This window comes from Zeugodacus cucurbitae, chromosome Y (genome assembly GCF_028554725.1).
Source record: "Zeugodacus cucurbitae isolate PBARC_wt_2022May chromosome Y, idZeuCucr1.2, whole genome shotgun sequence".
Lineage (NCBI taxonomy): Eukaryota > Metazoa > Arthropoda > Insecta > Diptera > Tephritidae > Zeugodacus > Zeugodacus cucurbitae.
The window spans coordinates 5,662,443-5,682,058 of NC_071673.1; the positions used below are offsets into that span (position 1 = coordinate 5,662,443).

General features: G+C 38.3%; 2 protein-coding genes across 9 annotated transcripts in view; both read left to right on the top strand.

The window, feature by feature from the left end:
• Window positions 1-19,616, top strand: part of LOC128923552 (protein rtoA-like) — a 2,411,103-nt gene that overhangs the window by 1,879,025 nt on the left and 512,462 nt on the right. The gene's annotated exons all lie outside the window — the stretch shown is intronic.
• On the top strand, window positions 11,876-13,035 carry LOC128923567 (uncharacterized). The gene is made up of 2 exons (XM_054235847.1): window positions 11,876-12,210; window positions 12,269-13,035. Exons 1-2 carry the CDS (start codon window positions 12,034-12,036, stop codon window positions 12,431-12,433), a joined length of 342 nt encoding a protein of 113 aa, XP_054091822.1. The 5' UTR covers window positions 11,876-12,033; the 3' UTR covers window positions 12,434-13,035.

Consider the following 19,616-nt stretch of genomic DNA (forward strand, 5'->3'; position numbering starts at 1 on the left):
TTTCCTGATACTTTCTTCTGGTACTTTAAACTATAATCAAAGAGGTTAATCTCTCCCTTAATTAATCTGAGACCTTGTTCACCTAAGATTATGTCGAATTCTTTTAATTCGCTTATTTCAAAGAATACTAAGTGATGCCCGTACATTGTGATCATTTTTTTTGAATGTATAACCGAATAGCCATGTAGAGTTTTTGTTCTAAATGGTTTTATTGATACTGACTTACCTATGTTACAGTTCTTACTAATGTAGTTATTTGTGGATCCAGTGTCCACTAGTAAAGTGACGGGTGTGCCTGTTAGTCCGCATTTCTTCTGGATGCATGGTAACCCGTTTATTCGCCTAAAAAAGTACTGCCAGATTCAAAATTTTCCTCGTAGTTACAGATGTTCACAGATTCTATGTCAGCTTGTTTGGTTTGGTTGATACGCTGTACTTTATTGTGATTAAAGTTTTGGGATGATACGTTTCTCTCCCTTTTAAATGGATTTTGTTGGTGAGGCGGATTTCTTGGTGAGTTTTGAAGCGTTTGCTTCACGTATTGGTGTGAAAAGTCCACTTCCATTGGTATAGGTTTTGATTGTTGTTGGCCATTTCGCTGGATGTAGCTACCAGAATTATGTTTCCTTCTTTCTTCATCCGTTGGTTGCCGTTGAGGATTAACGCGATATGCTGCTCTCAGTTGATGATTATTCCTTTGGTGATAAGAGGTGGTAGGATCTTCATGTCTTGAATCATATCGACGGGGAACAGTGCTCTCGAAGTGTAGATCCTGATTATCATGGTAGATGGTACAAGCTTCACCAAGGCTCTTTGGTTTATTTGAATAAAGTATACCTCTGGTGTAGTTGCTCCGGAGTCCCATAATAAATGTGCGGATGGCGTCATCACTCACGTCCGATAATCTTCCAGCTCGCATATTATATTCCATTGTTTCTATTTTTTGTTGAATCAATGTTAAGGCTTGATGTATTTCGTCGTGGAATTCAGTGAGAGTTTTACTTCCTTGCTTTTTCTTCATCATTATTTCTTTCAGGACATGTAGTGGTCGTTTATCCGAATATGTTCCATTAACTGATAGATCTTTAGAAGCAGCTCCTATTATTTTTGCTCTGATTATGCATACGCAATTGTAATACTCAGGGCTGTATATAAATTCTTTTATATTCTCCATCTGTGTCCACACCTGGGTGCGCCAAGGGTTATATTCGCCCTCTGCTCCGTCAAATGTTGGTAGGCATTTAAAAATTTCTTTGCTTATTTGGCTTGCTTGTGTGATTTGTGGTTTTAGAGCAGGCATAATTGGTACCGTGGTCATCGAAAACTGTGACTGTGTCCTTAATGCATCGAAATCGGTTTTTAACGAATTGAGTTGAGTCGTAAGGAAATCAATGTGTGCTTTGAGTGCTGCTGCTTCAGTCATCTTAATAGTTGGAGTATTTTGTTTCTAGTTGGAGTATATTTTTGTTGTCGTCAAAGGCTGCTTTCTTGCTGTTTGATCGAGGTGTAAACATGTAATCTTCTTTCTCAAATTACTGTTGTTTCGTTTTTGTTGGATTTGGTGCTGTAAGCTTTTTCAGGATCTGCTTTGGATCGTATGCTACTTTTTCAAGCACTTTGTATCGGAAGTCCTACTTCCCGTGGTATTTTAATAATAATAATTAATTTATCCTTCTTTAGGAGTTCCTGTCTTTTCAAGGATGTCTCCTGGCCTTTTTTTGATAGCAAGTAAAAATTTGCTATCCCGGTTGAGCCCCCAGTTAATAACAATTGAGTCACTTTTGTATCTACTTTGCACCGTCAGGGCAAGTTCCTTTATTAATACAAAACTAAGACTAAAATATATTTTGATAATTTAGTGCTATTTATACTATTTTATGGTACTAGTTTCTATTTGCTGTCTGCTATGTTATTTGAAGATAGACACACTATCTACAGTGTAGGAGATAACACTTGTTATGTGTGATACCATATCTATTTCACACCATATATTGGAATTGCTTATCACTATTTGTTTATGCGTGATTCGACATAAACAAGAGATGTTTTGGTTTTATTTGAGAAATGAAACGTTCCTTAACTCGCGCAAGTTTCCACTACAGCGCTTCTTATCTGTCCGTCACTTCCTTTGATGACAAGTGTTTCGTTTAGTATTTTCATCAACAATTATTACAATGTCTTTGGGAGCGATTGGTTCTGGTACATTTTCGAACCATTTTGCGCGTCTTGTCAGCCCTGGAAAGTATTCGCGAATCCATCGCCTCCAAAATCGATCGGCCTACTCGCAGGACATACGAAATTGCTTATTCAGTAAAGAATGATCCACATCGCGACCGTCCTTTTCTCTTATACCGCTCGAATTTCCGAGAAGAAAATGATGAGGTGTTAAAGCCTCATTGTCATGCGACTCCAGCGGGACATAAGTGAGCGGACGCATGTTGATGATATTTTCGATGTCGGCTAATGTGGCTCTCAGTACTTCTTCTCTGAGGCCGTCTTTTGGTAATATGTCCATTAATACTGGTTTTATCGATCGGATCATACGCTCCCACGCCATTATCCGACATGATTCGCCGTGGAACACCCCGTCGCGATATAAACAATTTTAGAACTAAGAGAAACGAATCTGCCGATAGTGATGGTGATACCTCAATATGTACTGCTCGTATAGTCATGCAGGTAAAAACAACTTCCCACCGCTTCTCATGTCTTCTGCCAACCGTCACGTCAAAGTGTCCAAAATAATCGACTCCAGTGTAAGCAAAGGGATGAGTGAATGCCGCCAGACGCTCCGCGGGTAACTTTCCCATCTCTGGTGGAGTCGGCGTGGCCCGCCGATTACGACATTGTTGACATTTCCGTGCTACCGCTCGTAGACCACTTATACAAAATCGCTGCCTCATCTCATTTACCACTATCTCATTATGGTGGTGATGAAACTTGCGGTGGTAGAAGTCTGCAATCAGATGAGTCACAGTGTTGTTGCGGGGAAGAATTATCGGTTGTTTAAGATCTGTTGGTACTCCTCTGGCTTCTTTGATCCGGCACTTTACGCGCAGCAGCCCGAATTTGTCTATAAATGGAGAAAGTTAATAGATTGAGCTTTTCCGACTTACCAAGCCTTTTCTTAGTTGATCGAATTCTGTGCCGTAGCATTCTTCTTGACATTTACGAAAAAGAAGAAGTTCAGTGCTTGTACAGGTGTCATCGTGAAGAAATGTCTGAGTAATTGGGTTTATTGCTGCAGTTTTCATAATTAAGAGAAGAAACCGAAGAATGCACATCTGTACAGAGCGCAGTTTTTCCCATTTACTAAATCGTTTAGGATCTGGTTGGGAATCATTAATTTTGTTTGGATCCATTGCCATGTGTTGTATTATTTCCGTTACAATTTGTTGCTCTTTGAATCCGGATGCTGGCCAGAGGGTTTCTGATAGGTTTAGAAACTCAGGCCCCGTGAACCATCTCGCTGAGTTGTTGAATTCAAAATTGTTGTGCCACTTGGTGCCATCATCAGCTACGTTGTCCTTCGTCGGCCACTCATTGATTTGCGAATGCTCTAAGATTTCACCAATGCGTATGGCTACGAACTGGTTAAACTTTCGGGCGTCTGACCTTATTCAATATAGTACGTCTTTCGAGTCACACCAAAAGATCCGACGTTTAACGCATATGGAGAGCTCCTGTCCAATAAACTTAACTAGACGAAGCCTTAAAATAGCTGCCATCAGCTCAAGCCTCGGCACCGATAATGTCTTCAACGGAGCAACTCGTGTCTTGGATGCAACTAGGCTGCAATTAACTTTGCCAGCCATAGTTGAACGTAGAAAGGCCACAGCTGCATATGCTGATATGCTAGCGTCAACAAAGATATGAAGTTGATTGTCGCTGCTGTGACTAGCCAAACTGTAGCATCGTGGAATTCGAACCTTGTCGATACAACGTAGCTTTCGCAGCCATTGCCACCATTCTAACCGTTCCTGTTCATGTACAGGTTCATCCCAAGTTACGCCCGATCGCCATACATCTTGTAGTATCATCTTGGCCTTTACTGCAATAAACCCCAGTAGACCCAAAGGGTCGAATATAGTCATCACCACTCGAAGTATTTGTCGCTTTGTTGGAAAGCTCGAATCGTCGAAGACCTCAGGCTTGAACTTTTGAACAAAGGTTAGCTCGTCGCTGGTAGGCAACCACCACATACCGAGAACCTTTTGGAGCTCGGATCCTGGCTCTACGAAGCATTTGTTGGGTAGCTTGGGATGGCTTGAGAGCGCTCCCAAAACTCGCTTAGAATTAGACAGCAAATTCCGCATCTCGAAACCGCCTTCATTGTGGATGAAGCGAACATTGGTAGCAAGTCGAATCATTTCGTCCTCATCATCCATACTGTGCAACCAGTCGTCCACAAATGTATTTTGGACAATTGTTGCTACGGATCGCGGAAGAGTCTTCTCGAATCGTAGAGCGTTCTTATCCTTTATGTATTTTGCCAAACATGGAGAACACGATGCGCCAAACGTCATAACAGTCATAGCGAATACATCAGGACTAATATTAGTATCGCCGTTCCGCCAGAGGAACTGTTGTGCTACCTGGTCCTCTTTTCTCACCTTAATCTGGTGAAACATTTCGCGTATGTCTCCACATATAGCAGGACGATCACGAAATCTCAATAGAACACCCACCAATGATCGTAGGAAATCGGAGCCTTTCAGCAATACGTCGTTCAGACTAGTATCATGCACCTTAGCGGCTGCGTCCCATACGATCCTCAATTTGTTTTTGTTGATGTTCATAACTGTGAATATCTGAATGAACCATGATTTGCCTCCTTTCGATATCTCATCGACATTCAGTTTTCTGACGTAACCCATCTCGATGTAGTCATCTATTTTCCCAACGAGAAATTGTTTTAGCTCTGCGTTTCTTTCCATCTTCCTCTCCAGACATTGAAGACGGTTGTATGCCATTCGATATGAGTTGGGCAAGTCAAAGTGGTTATATTTCCACAGGAGGCCTGTTTCCCATTTCTTTAGACTGGCATCATACGAAACCGTTTTCTCCATAATTTCGTATGCACGCTCATCTGCTCTTGACCTAAGTGGTTTGAGGGTAGGAGTGATACCCACTGATTCTATAGAGAAATAGGCTCGCACTAATTTGTCCATATCATCACATTTGGTGCAGGTGCAAACATTGAGCAAATTTTCGTCTGGTGGATAACTGGATTTGTCTTGACCGTGTACTGACCATCCTATTTTGCAACGCGCAGCGATGAGTTCGTCACCTTCAGCTTGTCTTACCTCCACTGGCACACAAATTTTAGCCATATTATCGAGTCCTATTAACAAACGTGCCTTACAGTTGGTGTATGGTAGGATGGGTAGTGATTTCAGGTGTTTGTGTTCATTTAGGGTGTCCATGCTTAGAGTCTGTTGCGGTAATTCGAAGTCGGTGAAAGTGCGTATGTTGTGCATACGATAACGCTTCGAGTTTTTCTCTCTGGCGGATATTTCACAACTCAAAATTTTGGAGCTCATCTCTTGCTCTGTTATATCGCCTTTCCATCTCAAGCACAACTACTCACCAGGACCGTCAAGACCTAGCTGCTCAGACAGCTTGCTATCTATCAATGTACATGACGCCCCTTCATCAATTAGAGCAAAGGCTTCTACTGTAGTTTTCGTGCCATACAGAATGACGGGAATATAACGGAAAATGGCTCTCTTAAACTCACGTTGATGAATCAATATTGTATTTTCCCGACTAGTGCTTGTTGCTGCATTTTGACTATGTAGTAGTCTGGTGGTGAACGAGGACAAGACGAAATATCTCCTGTCGTCAAACAAACAGTCAGCGCATTCGCGTCTTGGCTCCCACGTCACTGTTGACAGTCATAACTTTGAAGTTGTAGATAATTTCGTCTACCTGGGAACCAGCATTAACAGCAATAACAATGTCAGCCTGGAAATCCAACGCAGAATCACTCTTGCCAACAGGTGCTACTATGGACTAAGTAGGCAATTGAAAAGTAAAGTCCTCTCTCGGCGAACAAAAACCAAACTCTACAAGTCTCTCATCATTCCCGTCCTACTTTACGGTGCAGAAGCGTGGACGATGTCAACATCCGATGAGACGGCACTAGGAGTTTTCGAGAGAAAGGTTTTGCGGAAGATTTATGGTCCCTTAAGAATTGGCAACGGCGAATACCGCAGACGATGGAACGATGAGCTGTATGTGTTATTCGACAACATAGACATAGTCCAGCGAATAAAAAAACAGCGGCTACGCTGGCTAGGACATGTTGTTCGAATGGATGAAGGTGCTCCAGCTCTGAAAGTATTCGATGCAGTACCCGCTGGTGGAAGCAGAGGAAGAGGGAGACCTCCACTCCGATGGAAGGACCAGGTGGAGAGGGACCTGGCTTCGCTTGGAATAACCAATTGGCGCCAAACTGCCAGAAGGAGAGATGCGTGGCGCGCCAGTCAAGAAGAAGAAGAAGTAGTGGGTTGTGTCTCATACAACACACATCTACTCCGCAAACTTGCTTGGATGTGCATGTCATTTCGACTCTTTGCTATAAAGTCAGGTCAATCGGAAAGATTGTGTTGCTTGTCGTACAGAGGACAAGCTGTAGTATGATCAGTTACCTCATCACGCGTTTTTGCTATTTCACGCGCCTTCGGTATCTCGTCGTGTACGAGAACCCTCTGCCGGTTGCCCTTTCCTCCCACTCTTTCTTCTAAGACAGTGGGTTTTTCGTTTAATGGTGTTCCTTGGCTTGAGCACGATGCGAGCCCAAATAATCAATCATCAAAGGCCACAATGTCTACGCGAGATGTAGATATTCGTCGACGACCCCAGTCTAACCTCATATCCCCTGGGAGTTTCCTCAACAACTCGTTAATTAGCATAGGCTCGTTAAGATAGTCACTAAGGCCTAACGCCTGCATTGTGGCTCTATAATTTTGCACAGCCAATGCAAGATCGATCAAGTTATTCAGTCGATCGGTTCTCACTGCTGGCATCTGTTTCAGTTTTTGTTGTAGCGTGTTATGAATAATGTCTGGTCGACCGAAAACATACGAAGAGTTTCGATGGCTAGATGAACTGTAGATGACATCATCAGTATTCCTCGGACTGCTTCCAATGCAGCTCCTCGTAGTGACTTTTGTAGTCGAAGTTTTCTTTTTCAGAAAACCCGCAGCGTTCCGTTGACTGCTCGTAGTTCGTTATAAACAGCGGCCACTCCTCTGGCCTTCCAGAGAACGATGTCAGATCTTTGCTTATCGTCTGTCTTGTCGCTATATGTGATGGGCTCAAACTCGCATCAGCATTGTTCCGAACATGTCTCCATGTACTGTCGTTGACGAGCGCATAACCTCCATGTGGTTGCCCGAAACAGTTGCGTGCAGGGACGAATGGGGTATGTAGTGCGGCAGCACTGCACCCACCTGCTAGAGACGAGATAGGAGGTAATTGTGCAGTTTGAAAGACCATGCGTCCATAAGTGGACGTATGAACGGAGCTCATCGGTGTGTGGTGGCTCTGACCGAACACGCAGGCAGATGGATGAGTCAATGATGAGCTTATCGGTACGTGTTGGCTCTGACCGAACACGCAGGCAGATGGATGAGTCAACGATGAGCTTATGGGTACGTGTTGGCTCTGACCGAACACGCAGGCAGATGGATGAGCAAACGTTGAGTTCATCTGGGGTCCACCGATAATAGAGGCCATCTTGTCATAAGAGTGGTTACGTCCGGTAGGTACGCTCGAATATGCATATGGCTGATTCATGGCCAAGCTCACACCTTCGGACGCAAATGGTAGCGATGTATATGACGACGCTTGATATAGACCATGTGGCTGATATTGAACAGGTGCGACCACCGAAGTCGCAGCAGCAGTTGTGAAAAAAATAGGTGAAAAATTAATTTGCGTCGTATCAATATTTGATATACTTAATCTTGATGACGAGAGCGTTACCCACATGTAGCGGTGATTCCATATAACTGTCATGTGCACCGGTGAATGGGGGCACGCTCCCATCAATGACGGCACCATCCAAATTCCGTAAGTCAGGCATAACGGGTCAGCAAATGGTACTGCGTACTCCACGAATAAGTTTGTGCTAATTAATTTGAAGCGTCAATTTCCACGATTTCAGAACAATTATTCCAGGAATTGTTCACACTTGTTTTATACACAATTATTTTATAATTGTACACAATTATTTTAGAATGTTGGCGGGTGGCAGAGTTAAACACGGATTTTAAGCGGTTTCGTATTATATTTAATTTCAATTACAATTTTAGTTCAAATACAATATATAAATTTACGCGCTAAAATAATTGTGCTTCTTGGAGTCGTATGTACCACTCCGTCAACGAATTGAAAAGGAATGAGACAACGCAAAAGGGCAAGCCAAAGGCGGACTCGAACATACTATGAATAGCGGGACATACATCTACAAGGTCGCGTTTTTGTGTACATTAACAATGTAATAGATCAGCAGTGCCGCATTTTAATGTACATATGTAATTTTTAATATATTGACAAAGTTGCATTTTAGTAAATAAAATGCTTTGAATTTTAATTAGATAATTTATATAATTATTTTTTGTTGCGCGCCAACACTGGGTTTACATTAAAGAGAAAGATTATATGTACAATATATAAGGTAAATATGGTTGAAATAATATTTTAATTAATTTTCGTTTCGATTTAGAGTAAATGGTAGTAATATAATTAATAATTGTGTTCTTAATTCAAAGTAGTACTATCGATTTTTCTTTGCAAAAAATGTAGTTTGCCGACCACTGATATAGATCAAAAGAATGTTATCATTTTAAAGGAATTTTCAATTGTGATAGGTTTTCAGTCATAACTGACAATTTTCTGATATGAAAAATGTATGGTCAGTACTGACCTTGTAAAAGACACGAGAGTGAACAGTACAGAAGTATAGTTCATTAATTCCAAATACTAATGTGTTAGAGAGAGATGCACTCTCACACGTATACGATTATTTACATCAGTTTATTCACGATGCCCTTAAGAACTTTGTTCTAAGTGCTGACGAAAATGTGATCGGCTTTGATTTTATATGAGCGGTTAAATGATTGACATTGTTGTTGCAAAGCATACATAGTATATATACACGTGGGTTTTTAATACGCTTTTATTAGCTTTAGTTATTTGTATGTATGTTTGTACCTTTTTCCAGTGGTACCCAGCAGATTTAAAAGCGAGATCTCCTGAAATGAGGAATGAAGGAGTCCTCCTATTGACCTCTTTTAGGAGCAGTAAGGGAGATTTTTTAATTTTGTTCTTATATTGTGTTTTTTTTATATTTTATTTTAGTGTTGACCTCCTTTTGTCATCTTTTAGGAGCAAAAAAGGAGATTTTATACTTCTATTAGCAGCCCCGGCCACACGTTTTTGTGGCAAGGTATACATTAAATTAAGTTGGTCCAGTCTTGGCTTGACATGATGACAACTCACACTACTTTTAATTGCAAAGTGAGTGTTGATAGTTCAAGCAATTTTAAATAGTTTGGGATAATTGACTACGTCATCCTGGTTTGTAGCTATGTCAACTCTCTTGGACCGAAATTCTAAATTGTCGCATTAAGATTAACGATATATTTTTTACCACCAATATAGGTCATTCAATCAGTCATTTATGGTTATTATATTGAGGTTTCATGTCAGGAAAACTTCTCTTTCGAGTCAATGAAGTGACAGAAATCTGTAGGAAATGCTATTAATCTATCGAGGTGTCAACTGCGACCCTACCATTTCCAAATGATTCTACAATCGCAATTTGATATTGTTGCAAAAACACTCATATGTTAGCATGCGATTAGCCCGTCAGTAACAGTTGATCCAGGAATAATTGGAAGAGTCTGGCGTAAATCACCATAAACGATCATCGACAATCAAGACCGTTTAAAATCCTGTGCAGTACCTCCAGCAACATCTTGAATATTTGGAAAATCTTCGTTATAGCGCAATTTTTGGCGATTTTGCCGACTGGTGTTTCGTTCATTTGCAATTTAGGAGTAATTTCAAGGCCGAATGTGCCGTTTGTTTGCCTACTAACAGGGGCCAAGATGCCCCTATTCCCGAAAATGAGTAAAATTGATTCTGAATTACATCAGCCCTCATATACTATATATAATGATTTTCTATTGGACGTTATGCCGAATATATAGGTCAAATTGTGTGCTATCTTAATAAAATTACATCAATAAATTGCGAGAGTATAAAATATTCGGTTGGATCCGAACTTAGCCTTTCCTTAGTTGTTACAAATTGTTTTGGGCAAACGATACAACCTTATACAATTGAACAATAACAAAAATATTTTAACAAAGCAACAATTACAACCTTCAAAATATTATTTTTTTGTTTTCTCTTTTTATATTTTTCTTGTCAACTCGAATAAAATTCTCTTATTATTATCTTCCTCGCAATTTTTCCATATTTACGCACTGTCTAATCTTTTCCTGGCCTTCCACGAATATTTCAAGACTAAAATTAGCCAGATCGGTTTGGCCGTTATCGACTTTTTGCGAGACTAACGAACAGCAATTCATGTTTATATTATATTTATGTAACTGTAAATTAAAAGTAAAACAAAATGTTAATTATTAATATCTCCTAACTAAATTTCATCAAAATCCGTTCAGCCGTTTAGGCATGGTAGAGCAAAACTCCCAGCAAAAACCATAAAAAATCACTAACTCAATTCAGTTTTCTGCCTACTTCCTACCCCCTAAGTACGATGACGTGATCTTTTTGATCTTATATCCGTTTTTAGGTAACCATCTATTACCTTACTAAATTTTATCAAAATCCGTTCAGCCGTTTAGACGTGAAAGAGCAAAAGTCCCAACAAAAACGACTAAAAATCACTAACTCAATTTAGTTATCTGCCTACTGCCTACCCCCTAAGAACCATGGCGTGCTTATTTATAGCCTATGACCATTTCTAGGTTATCATCTGTCACCATACCAAATTTCATCAAAATCCGTTCAGCCGTTTAGGCGTGAAAGAGTAACAGACAGACAGAGTTACTTTCGCATTTATAATATTAATATGGATTGTGATTTTTTTACTTCATTTCAGTATTGACCTCCTTTTGTCCTCCTTTAAAAATCGTACTTTTGCTTCAAAAATTACAATTCAACGGGAAATAATAACTGTTAATTTTTGTCTTCAAGCAATTGTTCATTTCAACTGTGTTTTTTAAAGCGTGCAGACGTAAGTGTTAAAATAAGTGTAAGTGATATAAATATCTATTGAGTATTAAATATTTTAAATTGATAATTAAATGTACTCTAAAAGGCATTTAAACGCCTAGTGCATAAAAAATTAATTAATTTATATAAAAAACAAAACAATAATACACAAAATGAAAATGATGTGGAAAGTGTTAATGAAATTGAAAGTGATATAGGCTCTAAAGAAGTTTTTGAAGAAGTTGAAAGTGGTACAGGCTCGAAAGAAGTGATAGAAGATTTTTGTTTGCCAGCTGAACCACTTTCAAAACAGTTAGCCATTTGGTCAATTGAAAATCGAATAACAAAGGCCGCATGTAATAGTCTTCTTGCAATTTTAAACTCACAAAATTTAAATGTGCCTATATCAAAAAATAACATTGCAATCATTCCAACCATTTAATAATTTACTGCAAGCTTTTTGCAATTGCTGAAGACGATCACTTTCATTTTGATCCCATTTTGCATCATTTTTACTATATTAATATAATAATAATAAAAACATAATATAATACTTGTAAAATAATATAATATTATACACTTAAATATAGATAAATAAAATGACGTCACAAAAAAACTTTTTATTCACTTCTCTCGGTAAGTTTATCTCTTGCAAGTATTTTTTCATAACTCTTTAGTAACATTTTTTTCCTAGAATGCGGAAGTTCTTCAATTTTAAGTGGAGAAAATATCAATGTGTCCACCAATACTTCCCGAAACACCTCCTCCTGGCAGAAAAACATGGAACAAAGAATACGGAAGATAGAGGAAATATCGGCGCAGAACACTATACTCCTGGAGCGGATTATTGACATATTGCAACCGAAGAAGATTGAATTAATGATATTTCCTATTAAAAACATGAATGATTTAGCATCTACAGAGTCCTTGCTTTTGAATAAGCCTGAGGAAGAAATTGTGAGTATGATAAAATACATTTGATAAAATGTTACTAAACAGTTTGAGTTTATTATAGGTGGCGTATCGAAAGCAAAAATTTTCAAAGAGACCCCTATCAAAAATTTTGGATGAAGTAATTGCGGAGTCCCTGCTCTTAAAAGTGAATTGGGATGGAGCCAAAAAAAAAGTTGCATTGAAGAATTATGCACTTTTCAATAAATTTCTTTACGGTAATACATAATTTCAATTCATGTCATCTATTTTTTTAACAAGTTTAATTTTTAGAGGCCTTAAAAGATGATTACTCATACCCTGATTTTGAGGCAAATATCAAAAAGGCGTTTCTCAAATGTAAGGCTCAGTTCTACAGGAACAATTATAATATAAAAAAAAATAATAGATTCTATGTACATTCATTTAATTAAAAACTTTAATAAAAAATAAAATTATAAAAATTTTTTTTTGTTAAAGTAATTGCAGGTTGAAAATAATATAGGATTTATCATAGAGATCTCCTTTAGGATTAATCATAGAGATCTCCTTTAGGGGTAATCATAGAGATCTCCTATAGCAGTAATCATAGAGATCTCCTTTAGGAGTAATCATAGAGATCTCCTTTAGGAGTAATCGTAGAGATCTCCATTAGGAGGTTAAAAGGAGTACTCGCGTTCCAATGACATGCAATGTTAAAAACGAGTGTACAATTTTACGTGTATTTACACACAAGTATTAGGAGTAATAGGGAGTATAGGATATCTCCTAAAGGATTAATCCAGGAGGTTTCAAACGATCATCCTAAAATCTGCTGGGTACTGACACTGCAAGAAGGCGACTCAACAAAAATATGCGCTTAAAAGTATGCAACATATGTATATACTTAAAAACATACAACGCCACCACTTGGTATAACATAAACAATAATTATATTATTGCACTATTAAGTCAATGTGTCAAATATGTCAATGACACATCGACAATTAGGAAACGGCCATCAGCTATCACTAATGGTACGCTTAAGTAGAATTTGACAGCACATCTTCTAACACCTAAGTTCTGCGCTTCCTAGAATGTAAGATGAAGGTTTATATCTACGTTTAAGAAAATAAATGTATAAAAGAATGATGAATAAAGAAATTCAGTTCAGTGCTTGAAGAAATCACTAGAATAACGCGTGTCGTCTTTCTTTTAAAAAACACCCCATATAACAATAAAAATAATTGGCGATCCTGCCAGGAGATACAAAGAACTCCAACCGACTAAGATAATTTAAACGATTCAGTTTAAAAAACAAACGCCATCAAGTACCGCGGAATTGCGAGAAACCACACCAAACAAATAAGGAAAGGCTAAGTTCGGGTGCAACCACCAAGCTACAATATATCCAAGACTATATACTCACTTAATTTTGCTAAGATATCTCACATATTAACCGATATATGCGGAATAAAGCCCGCTCATAATTAATTATATGGAAGCTAATTATAGGGCAGTTCTGATCCGATTTTCATAATTTTTGGACAGGAACACACAATTAGGAGAAAACAATTTCCTGTGAATTAAATTAAAATATCTGAAAGATTTGTTGATATTTTCGGGGAAAAATTACCCTAAGGCACTGAGTTCTTCATGTGTCAAGAAAGTGTTATATACAGAATTTCATTGAAATCGGTCAAGTAATTCTTGAGATATGGCTTTTGACCCATAAGTAAGCGACGCCACGCCCATTTTCCATTTTGTAAAAAATCTGAGTGCAGCGTCCATCTGCCATTTCTCATGTAAAATTTAGTGTTTCTGACATTTTTCGTTAGTGAGTTGACTCATTTTAGTAATTTTCAACTTATTCTTTGTATGGGAGGTGGGCGTGGTTATTATTCGATTTCAACTTTTTTAAGTCATAATTTTTATTGCATCCAAATATGTCGTTTCCTAATGCGATCGTTTGTACCAAATTTTACTTTCATAACTTTTATTATGGCTTATGCTTCTTTATGTACATCTTTTCGCCAAGATATCTTCATTATTACTTAAGCTATCCGTTGCACGGACGGACAGGCAGACATACGAATTTTAACTCGTCATCCTGATCATTTTGATATATATAACCCTAAATCTAACTCCTTTAGTTTGATAACTTACAAACAACCGGTATGTGAACAAAACTATAATACTCTCTTAGTAACGCACTGTTACGCTTAAGATGAAACATGTTGCGCGATTCTCCTCTCCTCGTCGCTCCTCTCCTATAAACCAAGAAAGTGTCAAAATGTACATATAGGTTCGTATTTCAAAAAGTAAAAGATATCTACATTTAAAATAGTAAGCTGCGAAAAAGTGGAATAAAATGAGTGTGAATATATGTACATATAACGTGGCAAAAATTGGGACCCCCATCTCAATTTGAGAGGTAAGGTTTGGAGTTTTATGGAATATTGCTAGATAGTGAATTCATATTATATAGTTTATATCTCTATGGGGCCTGCTACACCTTCAATATTTATCATGATATTTGGATCGCGATCTAAATTGAATATTGAATTATGGATTGCGGGTAGTGATGAGCAATATTGCTATTTTTAAATCACTGTAATTACGATGATTGCTATTTTTAAATCACTGTGATTTTATAGTACTATTGCGATCGCAATAAAAAAAAGAATTTATGATAATTTATACTCCACATTTAATTTTTGTTTAATTTTTTAAATTTTCATATTTTATTCATTTTAACAATATCTAAAATTTACCTGCTTTTGTAATCACTAATTAATATATTTTGGATAGATTTAACTGCTTTTGTAATCACCGGACGGAGTCCCTCCCACCACAAATGCAACACCAAATTTGCTATTCTTTATATGGCCGCTGTAGTAGATGTCACAAGGACCCACCTTCTTCGGTTCTTGTCCTGTCCATCGCACTTCTTGGATGGCGGCGGTATGAGGACATCAACCAGATGGCCAGAGGCACCTTCCCAATTAACGATCCGGACATTCCAGGTGCATGCCCTCAAATCATAATCCTTAAAACGTTTGCAGGAGTCATCATCAAAAGGGGGATTACTCATCCGAGGCTTTCGTCAATTTTTCATAGGTGCCAGTTAGAGATCCCAGGTGTAACCAGGTCGCTCTCCACATGGTCTCTCCAACGGAGTGGAGGCCTTCCCCTTCCTCGGCTTCCTCCGTCGGGTATCAGTGTCGTATGTTAGTGAATAATGGAAAATATGAATATTTGAGAATGCCAAATTTATTGAAAACCACGCAACAATTGCTAAACCATTGACCAAGCATTTAAAAGAAGAAAATGGGAAATTACCACAATATTTGTCAAAGAAAACGGTTATTAACCTTGATCAGAAAGGAATAGCTGTTTGCGAAAGTTTTGAAAAACGCCTTACAAGAACAAATAGAACTTGTGCAACCAGATTTTGAAAAAAAAAATTAATTCTAAAAAATGTCGCTTCATATGTAGCTGTACGTGCAGTCTTATCTCAAGAAGGAAGACCAATTACATTAATTTCAAAAACACTAAATTCTGTCGAATAAAATTATGCAACAAATGAAAAAGATGGGCATTAAAAACCTTACGGCATTATCTTTATGCAATAAAGGACATGGAAATCCATACGGATCACCAGCCATTGGCATTCGCAATGTCTGAGAACAATCCAAACGTAAAAATGAAAATATGGAGAGCTTTCATTGAAGAATTTTCGCCAAAAATAGTTTATAAACCGGGAATAACAAATGGGCCAAATAAAGGTTATAGCCTGTGACGACGAGACATCGGACCAGCTTTACAAAGCCGATATAGCTAAAGCGGGGAAAGTATATCCCGGAGCTAAGCTGGTGGCAGTAGATAAAGCGAACATCCCTTCCAGACCAAGACCAAGGGTATGGATCCCGGTTACACCATGGCAGCCGGATAAGATTATGCAGCTCATCAGAGCTTACAACCCCAATTTGCCAACGGATGGATGGAAGTTCGTTAAGGTTTTTGGGGAGCCTACGGCAGAACCTGGTGTGAAATTAAGGAATCATATGAAAACGAACTGGCCACTGCACTTGCAGGAGCTAAAAAAGCTTATTCCTAAGGCTCCACCATCGCAACCTAAAAACAAAGAGGATTTAAATAATCTCGTCAACCAATTCACAAAAGCTTTTCTACAAGCACTAGAGGTGGCCTGTCCATTAACACGCAGTAGGGGAATAATAAGTCCTCCTTGGGTGTCACATGAGCTTAAAAAATTACAGAAAGATTGCTGAAAGCAATTTAAGACTGGGATATATACTATAACCTTCTAAAGTTGTATAAAACAGTTATAAGAAAGGCTAAAAGAACTTCTTGGAAATCGTTTTGCAACGATATAGAGAATACAGCAGATGCATCTCGTCTAAGGAAAATACTAGCAAAGTCAGATCATAACGTTGGTTATCTCCAGAAGCCAGATCACGGCTGGACAACATCCAGTGAGGAATCCCTGGGGCTACGAATGGACACACACTTCCCGGGTAGCTCAGATAATCATGCAGATGAGTATGCAATATGCATAGAGGAAGGGTTAGAAGACATTCTCGAAGATATAATATCGTAAAGTAAGGTAAGATGGGCAATTGATAGTTTCAAGCCTCCAGGACCAGATGGGATATTCCCAGCACAACTACAGCAATCCCTGAAGTACAATACGGACTGGTTAGTAACAATGTTCAAACGAACACTGCAATTTAACTATATTAAAGGAAAATCCTCAGAGACAGCACTCAATTCAGTGGTTGTAGAAATTGAAAATTCTCTGGGGATAAAGGAATACGCCCTTATAGCCTTTCTAGACATAGAAGGTGCTTTCAATAATATTCAAGCTAGAGCCATAGTAAGCGCGCTTAAAGATCTAGGCATCTCTGAACCTCTTCTAAAATTGATTAACCAGATGCTTCTAAGCAGGGTCATAATCTTAACGCTGGGGGTTTCAGAGATTCGTAGATCTGTTAAAAGAGGTACACCTCAAGAAGGCGTGTTATCCCCACTTCTCTGGATTTTAACAATGCATACAATGTTGTTAGATCTGGAAAAGAGAGGAGTACATGTTGTGGCCTACGCTGATGATGAAGTTGTTGTCATTCGGTTAGAGGGAAAGTACTCTTCCTAATCTTATGCAAGTTGCATTAAACGATATAAACCGATGGGCAGAATCGTGCGGATTAAATGATAGCAAAACGGAGCTAGTATTATTCACAAGCAAACACTGAATTCCAAATTTTACACCACCAGCTATAAATTATCGGTGGCAGAAAAAGCTAGCTACCTGGGACTAATTTTAGACAGGAAGCTATCATGGAAACCAAACCTTGACGCTAGGGAAAAGAAAGTTGCTATAGCACTTTACACCTGTAAAAGGATGGTAGGACCTAAATGGGGACTAAGGCCTTATGGCCGATCATGACGTATGACATACTGGCCTGGTGGCCAATAATGGAAAAGAAATATGCAATAAAGCGTATGGAAAGTTTACAAAGAGCGGCAAGTATATATATAAGCGGAGCTCTAAGAACAACGCCAAGTCAGGTACTAGAGGTTATTCTTTACTTACTGCCTATAGAACTAGTTTGTAAACAGATGGCAGTAAAGTCTGCAATTAGACTGAAGCAATCTTCCCTTAGTCACTTATAACCAGGGACATTCTAAAATCCTTGGGATGCGCGATTAAAATTAAAAATCACCAAATTGCCTGTATCGAAATTGTAAATTAAATAGCCGACAAATTAAAACACGTGCGTACGGTTCAATTCAAAGAGTGTTCTTTTTTCCGTTTTATGGAATCGCTTAGCCTAAATATTAAAGTAACGGCTTAAACTAGTGGTAATTGTAAGTATATATTACAAAAGGGGTAAGTATAATTATTTTTCGAACTTTCGTTAAACATTGTAATAGATTAATTTAAGGTAAATATTAAGGTAAGTAATAGATTAGTATTATAAATGCATTATTTAGGTAAGGCGAAAACCGAAAACACATAGTGTCATAACTAAGCCATATGTAAAGTTATTAAAAGTAAAATTTCAAACAAAGGATCGCACTAGGAAGGAGCATATTTGGATGTAATTTTTTTGGGGAAGTGGGGGTAGCCCCTCCTCTAAATCGGTTATTTGTATATGGAGGATTTTGATGGTCGCCTGATCCATCGTATTATATAAACGACCAATTTTTTGTGAGAAGAGAATTTTTCAATAAGAACCAATATTGAATTTTTCTCTGTGGTCGAAATTAGTGTGAAAGTATTTTTCTTCTTCTCTAATGCTTCGTCTTCTGGTGAGAGCTGGAAGTGGGTATTGTTTGGCCAAAATGCAAGGTCTTCTAGGATGAACTGTGGACCGCCAAACAATATCGAATTATTCGTCCACGTTACAACCCCGAGACACTTGATTCGCAGGATTTTGTTTTGTTGGCACATGTCGCCAATGTACTTTGCCAGTCAACTCTTGGATTTCGGACACTCTATTTGCGACGAAGGTTTGTAATGAGGATGGATGCGTTTTAATCCAATGTAAAACGTTTTCAGAGTCTGTCCAAAATGTAATATTTTCGAAATGTCGACTCTATATAGGCGCTACTCTTGACCATAATTTTGAAAGAAGATGTGCTGTCGAGATTTTGAGACGCGGAAGAGACTTGGTCTTCAGCGGAGCCACTCTAGACTTTGCAGTAAGCAGCATACATTTAATACCAATAGCAGATTGGCTTCGTATATATATGCAGCATCCATACGTCCTTATTGAGGCATCGGCGAAGCCATGTATTTGGCAAATGGCACTCGACTCTATGTTTACATAACGAGAAATGCTGATTGATGAGAGCTGCAGTAGGTAGGCTTTGAAGTTCTGCCAGCTAATGTCAAGGCGCAATGGAATCGACTCATCCCAATCTAGGTTTTGGATCCAAAGCTCTTGCAATAAGATTTTTGCTTTGGTAAGTAGAGGGGCTAGTAATCCAAGAGGTTCAAAAAGGCGAGCAGAAACTGATAATATGTTTGTAATAATTGCTCTGAAGGATACTCTCTCCACACTATGAGTTGACAATTTCTGTCTTCTTCATGCATAATTAAATACATTAAATCATGTATTCTGTTGCACTTTGCTATTGTTTGGCTCTTGACGTATATATCTCATGCCTTTGTTACACGATTTAGGAAATCTATAAGTATAAAATCATATTTTTTTTTGCTCCCATACGATATAGAAAGACTCTTTTTAAATTGTTCCCTGATAGTAAAATTTTAAATTTTTGTTTAATGTCCTGGTCGAAAAGTTCGATTCATGGAAGAAAATTTGTATGAAATTTGACTTCTATAGCCACTTCAAGAGTTCGAGTTATGGAGAACTTCGAGTTATAGCAATTCCAGTTAGGGAAGGAAATTTGTATGAAATTTGGCT

What these genes read in the sequence shown, in the direction of transcription:
- LOC128923567 (XM_054235847.1), top strand. Translation starts at nt 12,034, where the DNA reads ATGGAACAAAGAATACGGAAGATAGAGGAAATATCGGCGCAGAACACT. An exon ending in ATAAGCCTGAGGAAGAAATT is followed by an intron (nt 12,211 to 12,268) that starts GTGAGTATGATA and finishes AGTTTATTATAG; the next exon opens with GTGGCGTATCGAAAGCAAAA.